Source organism: Otolemur garnettii, unplaced genomic scaffold, assembly GCF_000181295.1.
Source record: "Otolemur garnettii isolate 467f Iridium unplaced genomic scaffold, OtoGar3 scaffold00029, whole genome shotgun sequence".
Taxonomy (NCBI): Eukaryota; Metazoa; Chordata; class Mammalia; order Primates; family Galagidae; genus Otolemur; species Otolemur garnettii.
Window position 1 is genome coordinate 2600981 of NW_003852424.1, and position 9157 is coordinate 2610137.

At 39.6% G+C, this 9157-nt stretch overlaps 1 protein-coding gene across 1 annotated transcript in view; it reads right to left on the minus strand.

Annotated features, from left to right (window-relative positions):
- Nucleotides 1-5246: 5246 nt before the first annotated feature.
- LRRC28 (leucine rich repeat containing 28) overlaps nt 5247-9157 on the minus strand; it is a 123546-nt gene continuing 119635 nt past the window's right edge. Inside the window, exon 10 of the mRNA XM_003788810.3 lies at nt 5247-5558. Within this exon, the coding sequence (XP_003788858.1) occupies nt 5486-5558 (73 nt within the window). The 3' untranslated portion in view covers nt 5247-5485. The remainder of the gene's footprint in view (nt 5559-9157) is intronic.

The following is a 9157-nucleotide window of genomic DNA, read 5'->3' on the forward strand; positions in this document are numbered from 1 at the left end:
CTTGACAGTGTCCCACGGGGTCTTAAGGCTCTATTTATTTTTTCTTCATTCCATCATCTTCCGGTTTCTCAGACTAATCTCAATTGATTTCTGTTTGCTGATTCTTTCTTCTGTTGCTCAAATCTGCTGAGCATCTCTTGTGACTTCTTCCTTTGTTATATTCATTTCTTTTAAAAATACTATTTGGTGGGGGCATACTTTGCCTAGACATAATTTTCCCTTAGTTCTTTGAATATATTTTAAATAGCTGATTTAAGGTCTTTGTCTAAAAGTCCAAAGTCTGGACTTCTTTTGGTGCAGTTTCTGTTGTTTCTTCCCCCTCTGCAGAGGACATATTTTATTTTTGTAGAAAACTGGAGATTTTAAAGAACGTGGTAACTCTGGAAATCATATTTACTTACCTCCTAGCCAAGCTTTGATGTATTTGCTATTTTTATTTAGTGACTCTTCCGAACTAATTCAGCAGTCTATACTAGCTTTGTGGCATTTTTAACTTGTCCCATTTCCACATCTCCCTCTATCTCTGCTTATCCTTGAAAACCAGCAGCCTGAAAGCTGGAGGGAACAGAATGGGATTGGACCACCTTTAAAGCTTCATTCCCAGAACATTCAGTATTTGCCTGTCTGCCAGCCCCCTGGAAGACCACACTTACGAGACTGTCTTTTATTTTACCAGATTGAACCTCACCAAGATTTAAAAGCCTTTTCCCCAGGGACATTTGTTGACAAAGTCTCTGGGGCAATTGATTAACTTTATTGCTTGCTGAAGTGGTAGATAACCCTTGGAGTAGGTGATAATTTTCAATTGGTGTGCTATGAACACTAGTGTGCCATGAGAGGATCTTTGGTATGCTGAAAAAATTTAAAGATCATTAATTAAATTACTTTTGAAAGAAGTTCAATGCACAGTGTCTTTTTACTTTAATCCACATAATTTAAGTGTGCTATGGAAGCTTAACTACAGGTTTAAGTGTGCCAGGAGATAAAGGTGATTGAAAAACACTGCAGTAAGCTTACCAAAAGCTGGGTAATGAGATGTCCAAAGCTCTGATATTCCTGGAAATTTAGATGGTCATGCACATGCATAGGGCTTTGCACATTTCCAGGGTTATGCTCCTTCTCAGGAAAGACCAAAGAACATCCAGAGCTGTCATTGTGTTGCACAATGTTGACCTTGATGCACAAGCAAAAGTAGAATCAAAGGCAGAGCTATCACCTTCTTGGATGAGTGCCAAAGGGGTGCCCCACCATGCAGGCAGAGCTCCAACACAGACTGGGAAACTCACCAGTTTCAGATGTTTAGAGAAATCTCTGCCCAGTCATTACTTGACCACTAAACCACCCGAGCAGATTCTAGGCGAGTATAGACTGCTGAATTTCAGAAGAATCACTAAATAAAAAACAGCAGTCTTGGGAAATCCTTTCATTATATATATTTAAACGTGGGATCATTATAGACTCAAAAAATCACTACAGGAAACAAAACCTGATATTCTTTTGACACAAGTAGCAAGAATAATCCACAGCTGTGAATGGAAGAAAACATGACCAATCCTTAAAATCTCTTAATTGCACAGAGAAATGATCTCCAAATGCTCCACCTTCTGCCCAGCCACCACACTGGGCTGCCAGTACTTTTCTTTCTCTGCTTCAAAGAGAACAGCCTATGCTGTGAAGCAATCTCTTTCCTGACCAAGGAGAAGAGTCACTCGGCTGTGATCAATTCTTTTCCTAGAAGACATTCACATCACTTTCAGATCTATTAGCCGGCTGAAGACAGAGGGAGGTACTTCCCAGATAGGGACAGTGAATTTGGATGATTTTTAGACAGACACGGAGGAGCTATTTTCAAGAATACAGACTTTATAAAAATCCCCTCTGTTTGAAGAAAAGGCAAGATATTCAATGAGTTCCTAGAATAATGGAGAAGCTCCTCATTAGGAGCAAGCAGGAGCAAACAGAAACCACAGGAATAAAAGCATAATAAAATGGCCAGGGTTATGTAAAGATACTTCAAGAAAGATTCTTACAGAGTGTGTTTATAAACCTGTGAAGTGAATTTACATCTCAGTATTTAACTGCATCAGGTTGCATTAGAATCAGTCTAGTTAGGAATCCATGTTCATAAACCATCTGAGTAAGAATGTTTTGATTTGTGCTGAAGTGAAGTGATTTATCATGTCAAGCATTTTATAGTAACAAGAATGCCTGACCTTTCAATTCAAGGAAGAGAAACATAATTTTATTATCAATAATTTTTAAAATTAGCTTTGCAAGTCCTGAGAGATTACAAAATAGGTATGTCTTTTAGGTAAAACTATATTCAGAGCTCCATAAGCCAACTGGCATAGAAGCCTTTTTTCTTAGACGGTAAACATTTTAATTTGTAATGCTCAATGTGAAATAAAATTGAAATGTACATTAAACCAGTCAGACAAGCCAGAATGTGAAGAGTGAGCATTGACAAAAAGTTGTTTCATGTGTACCTTTTCCAGAACAAGAGGGTCAGATAAACAAAGAAATTCATCAGAGTAGATACTCCAATAGTCAAGAGATATTTTGTGTATTTATCCTTTAAAAAATTTTAAAAGTGTGCTCAAAATACATACTAATTGAAGATGCAACATTTTGCCTACACAATACTATGCAGTAATAATTAGGCACACTGAAAACTGATAGGGAAATCCACTCAAACAGTCCTTTTGTACTACATCATAGAAGGCCTCTGCTCATGAAGCTACCCTGAAACTAGCCTCACACCAACTCATTGATGTCATCTTACCTGAACAGACGATACTTTCCAAGTAGCTCATCTTTTTTTCTTTTTTGGCATTATTCTTACTTGTGTGATGTATTTTTTTTACCTACTGTAACTGTTGCTCAAGAAAACAACTTATATAATAACTTTAGATTCACTTTTCTGAAAAGCTTTGGACACAATCCAAATACACAGCATAAAGGCAGATTTTCTCGTCAACAACATTCCTTTATATCAAAAGATTAAGAATGGGTGGGGCAAAAAAAATTAAAAAAAAAAGAATGGGTGGGGCGAGGTGGCTCACGCCCATAATCTCTGCACGCTGGGAGGCTGAGGCAGGTGGATCACCTGGGCTCAGAAGTTGGAGACCAGCCTGAGCAAGAGCAAGATCCTGTCTCTACTAAAAATAGAAACACCAGCCAGGCATTGTGGTGGGTGCCTATAGTCCCAGCTATTTGGGAGGCTGAGGCAAGATGATCACTTGAGCCCAAGAGTTTGAGGTTGCTGTGAGCTATGATGCCATAGCACTCTAGCCAGAGCGAATAAGGGAGACTCTTCTTTCAAAAAAAAAAAAAAAAGAAAAAAGAAAAGAAAAAAATAGATGAAGAGTGGTATCAGAGAATCCAACACAAAATTTCCAAAGTGAACAGCACCAGGAAAATTAGATGTCCTATTTCTCATTGATTAAGCTCAGGTGCTACACCTGAAGGTTAAAGTTGGGACTGCCCAGAGGTTATCTTCTGAGCCCACGGCTGGTCTTCAACATATGGTAGTTTATAACAATTAGAGAGAGGATACTTGGATGGTAAGCTTCTTTGTAAAATTTCCAACAAAGTGAAACTCACATATTATATACCTTACCTCAAAAAGAATCCTGAATATCAGGTTAGCACATTTCATAGCTCCATTCTAAGACATTATCGTAGAGGATGGAATAGAAAGATGTAGCGATATATTTACTGTCACTTAAATGACAGGTTGCAGACACTTAGGTCTCAAGAACATTTGTGAAGTTTCATGCCATATTTTTTCACCTGCCAACTTAGATACATGTAGAGGCTATGTTACAACTTCAATTATTCCAAAGGATGAAAGAAGTGTTACAGTTTGATATAGATCTTCAGGTCCTATTATATTATAAGCCTTTGAAATGTTAAGACTGAATAGACCAAGTTATGAAAAGGGAAGAGAGGAAGTAAGAACAGTGAGGATACATGGTAACTTTCTGCCTTTGCCACTCTACCTGGACAGTGTGCTTTCTGAGCAGCAGGCGGTGTGACTGTAAAAAAGATCACACATTTGTCAGTAACTATGTAGGATTTTTGGCACTGCTAGAGCCCAGCATTACAGAGTTAGAAATTGCATCAAGCAAATTCTTTATTAAGTCTGAAATTTTTTCAAAATGATTTTTCTACCAAGTAAACTTTCTTGGTTCTCCTTTCAGTCTTGCCTTTTAGAAAATTCATCATTAAAATAAAAAACATTTTATAAAAAGAATCACTTCACAGCAACCAGATGAACATCTGGCAGCAAAGCACATTAAAATGCCATACTTTCAAAGAAAGAGCAACTCCTCCATGAAAAGCAGTTCTTGCCAGCAGGGTGAGGTTCAAGACTTGCTGTTTATGGACTTGCCTGCAAGTCCAGGGCTGAATTTGGACCCTGCTTCTCCTATATTTTCTCAGTGGTATCTGGACAACAATATGTTAAGTATACAAGACACCAGGGTAAAAATGAAGATGATCTCATAAAGACTAGCAGCAGAAGCAGCTGAAGTCCATTTTTCACACTTAACAAAAATACTTCAGTCATTATAAATGTAATCATAAACCCATCTAACAAGAACTCTGAGGTCTTATTTTGAGGGGTAAGTTTCCTCCCCATTTCTCATTATAAAACACTGGTTATTATAGGAAACTGTTTAAATCTAACTAAGACAAGGATCAGATTTTGGAAAGCCTCACATATGCCTTCAAACTTTTTTCATATTAAAAAAAAATCTTACTGAGAAATAAAAAAATTTCAAACTTTTTTCTGTAAATAGTCTTTTAAAATATGAATGTATTTCTTTACAATCTATATTTTTGTTTTTAAAAGCCCTCATAAAAGTCTCTTAATACATTTGCAAAACCTGCTAATGGCTGTAACTTTCCAGAGGGTATGGGTCTGGGATCCTCACTGCACCCCACCCTGCTGTCATGCAGTACTAAGGTCAGGGGACTGCTGACACTCTGAAAATGACAAGTTTCCACTGGAGAGACTGTGGAGAGTAACCTCTTGGGGAAATAATTCTCTGGGGGAAAGAAAGAAGTATTGCCAAAGGTATGTGCATCCAAAAGTTAATGTGGCTGTACCATCACATTATATTAATGGTTCTTCAGGGAATGGAAACTTGCTTTAAATTAGATTTGGGAGGCTCACCAACCTAAATAGTTTTTGTGCAAGATGCACTCACATAAAAAGGAAAAACACAGAAGACAAAGGGTCCTTAGTTTGAGGGAGGATATATTCCAACTTGGGGGAAGGGTGAAGGCATTTCAGCTCTGAAGCTCAATTATGACATTTCCAGAGAGTTCCGGAGTGCCCCTGTGTTTGACAGGACAGGGTGGACAGGCCTGTGTCAGCCTGGCTAGACTCTCCCACCCCAATGCACAGTTGACGCACAGGCGGGGCAGTGCTAAGCTGGCAGTCCTGAGCTGGCAGTCCTCCCAAGGCTCTCAGCGTTCATCAGCTCAGCAGGTCAAAAGTCTGCAGACACTGGGTGGAGCAGCAGTAAGCCACAAAACTAACCGTTGTCCTCCTGGAAGGGCAAAAAGGGGGAGAGGAACACTGTGAGTTCAAGATTAAAGGCCTTGGATCCTTCCCATTAGAGATAGTCTTGTTACTGTCTTACAAGAGAGGAGTAGGGACAGTCAATGAACTACATAACAGAAATACAACTGAGCCCTGAAATCAGGGGAGCTGTGTGCATATGTGAACTCATTCTAGTAGGGGTTATCAGATGACCCTAAAGTAGCAGCTGGGGAAAAAATAAGCCTTTTCCATATTATGTTTTGAATTCTGCATACTAGGACATAGTACAATCATAGAATTTGAAGTACCTTATAAAAATCATATAAAAGACATCGCCAATTTTGCCAGACACATACATATTGCAGAGCTTAAACATAATTTTAAGCAATTTATCCTGCAAATATATTCACCTAGTTTGCTCTTAGAGACAATTTCAGAACCTTACACAATATAGTTTGAAGATCTTCCCATATAACAGAGGAATCTCTTCTCAAGCTCTCCTTGGGGCATTTTATGTAGTATGCCATGAGCCCATGGGGCTTCGGACCCATCTGGACAGCTCCAATTCTACTGCTAATTTCACAGAACCTCTGTGCTGTTTTCCACTTCACCTCCTCTGTGGCCCAGGAAGGGAACCTCCACAGACTCTACCACCAAAGCTGCCTAAGGTCTGGCTTCTGGTCAGACCAGTGGGAGGCATGCTTCAGAGCAGGAAGAGAGAAAGGTTTTTCCACTCCGCTCCTTCTCTGCCCATGACAGCTCTGCTACTCACCAGGCTCCAGTCTCCTTTTACCCTCAGGCCTGAGGATTAAGGTAGGTAAGGGCTTCCTACCATTGCAGGTGCCTAGGGCCTCGTTTGTGCACGATGAACTGAACTTGTGCAACTCTTCCTGAACTTCAGTAAACTGTTCTTTAGTAACTCTTCTTCAAAATCCCAGCTGAATATTACTTTGTTCTCCGATCCTAATACAATGCATGTTTTAGGGAGTGGCCCAAGGAAAGAGCCCATCAAAACATGATCCCGCAGTTAGGATGGTGAGTGTATGCGTGGCCTCCCTGCTAGGGAAAAGTGGGACCCTGCTAATCTGTAGCATGCTAGGGCATCAGGATCACTCAAAGTATCACTTAACGAGAATGTCAACGGAGGGTAAAGCACTTACCCACAAGGGTAAGATCAAGGGGCTTGTGGCATTTGGTTGCTATGACACTGTGGTGAATTCAAAGTTTGTGGGGTGGGATGGCTTCTTCCAACTGTGCTGAAGAGATTTCCAAAAGAAAAAGATAACCTTAGTGCCTTGAAATCTCAACTCAAAGCATAGGTAAAATATCCGAAAGTTTCCATGATGGCCTTATCTTAGGCAGGTATGAGGGTCATGGCTGAGGAATGCAGAGGTTTCAGGAGCACAGGCCTGACAAAGGTGTATTTGCTAAGTCTCTTACGGTAAGGTAAAGGTGCTGGTTGGAAAGGAGTGGGAACTTCAGGCTTGAGATGGGAGCCTGTGTATAGGCATAACTCTTAGAACTGTGAACCTCCAACATCTCTAAACATTTCTTCCTATCAGAAATAGCCCTTTCTATCTTCTAAGAAAACCTTCCTGTGTTCAAAAATGTTTCAATGAGCAGGCATGATGGCTCACATCTGTATTCCTAGCACTATGAGAGGCTGAGGTGGAAGGATCACTCGAGTTTAGGAGTTCAAGACCTGCCTGACCAAAAGCGACAGCCCGTCGTCTCTACAAAATATTATAAATAAATAAAAACACTAGCCAGGCATGGTGGGGCATATCTATAGTCCCAGCTACTTGGGAAGCTGAAGCAGGAGGATTGCCTGAGCCCAGAAGTTGGAAGTTGTAGTAAGCTACGATGAGGCTACTGTACTCTCCAAAAAAAAAAAAAAAAAAGAAGAGAAAAAAAGAAAAAAATCCAGAACTATTGCACCAGAGACATGAGAGTTTTAGGGGAGAAACTCTGAGCTAAGCAATAAGCTCTACAGTCAAGAAAAAGATGCTGTTGAATTCCACAAAGAACATCAGACATAACATTTGTTGCTTTAGAATCTCTGAGCATATTTACAGGCAAGACAGAAGAAAGAGCATTTCAGCTTGGTTTTACAATACAGAAATGCCACTATTCCTTAAAAGAATGAAACACAATGCTGTTGGTACATATTGGAACCCACAAAAATCTTAAGAAATGTGCGATATTTTCTGCAAATGTGTTCCCTGATTAAAAACGAAAAACATCTTTGAGTCATGCAGAAATTCAAGCCAAAAGAAAATTAATGTTTACAAGACAGAAATAATCAGATAAAATCCTGAGCATCTAATAACACTGTATCTGCTTGTCATATTTACATGAATAGTGACTGTCTCTCATGGGAAGATTCTGTGTGCTGATTCAGAGGCCTAAATGGCATACACTTGCTTTTTTCTTTGAGACATAGTTTTGCTTTGTTGCCCTCGGTAGAGTACCATAGCTTCACAGCTCACAGCAACCTCAGAATCTTGGGTTTAAGCAATTCTCTTGCTTCAGCCTCCCAAGTAGCTGAGACCACAGACGCTTGCCACAACGCCCAGCTATTTTTTTAAAGACGAGGTCTCACTTTGGCTCAGGCTGATCTTAAACTCATGAACTTAGGCAATCCATCCACTCGGCCTCTTACAGTGCTAGGATTACAGGCCTGAGCCACCGTGCCTGGCCAACTTGTTTCTTTCTTGATTTGTCCTTGCCCTAGACAATGTGAAAGGGATTAGGGGGGTCTGGTCATACCAGAATTCCCAGTATTGAGAACAGAGCATGGAACATAGCCGATGGTCAATAAATAATTTTTGAATGTTATAATGAGGAAGAAAGGATTTACTTAGAAATAATAATAAGGAAGAACTATTTACTTAAACATGTTGAAGAATATTTCATTTGTGGAAAATTTCATAAATCACCTTAAGAGGGTGCCAATGAAGACTTCAGCTGCAAGAAAAAAAATATCCCCCAAATTGAGTATGCAAGTAAAGTCAGTATTACTGATTTTACTTGGTTTCATAGAAGAAACTACTACTCACAAAAATCAAGAGTACAGAAATGTGAAATGTTTCATAAGTGACAAAATAAGAATTATATAGAAGTATTAAAAGTAAAATACTAATTGAGTGGGAATAGGGAGTAGGAGGCTGTTCTGAAATACAAAGGGAAATCTTCAGACAAAGTCAGTTCTGCATGTCCTCTGACAAACAGGTTGCTAACCCAAGGCACAACAATAACCCAGACATCTGGCATTCTCCTGGAAGACCAAGAATTTCTGAAACAACGAACTGTTAACGCTGAGCTGCAAGTGGCCTGTCCAAGCCCATGGTGCCATCATTTACCACACCGCCCTGCTGGCAGCAGATGCTCAAAAGTTTGTTTGCTGACAAGACTGAATGAATAATCAACAAGAGGAGGAGTTCCCCTGGGCTCTGGGGAAGTAACCAAGAAATACTTTTCATAAGAATCCAATGGCTTACTAACGTTTTAAATTAAAAATATTTTTAATTTCTGAAGCAGTATCAGTTACAAAAACTCAATGCTACTCAAAGGAAATCCCTGTTATGTTGGTATATGAGACCTTCA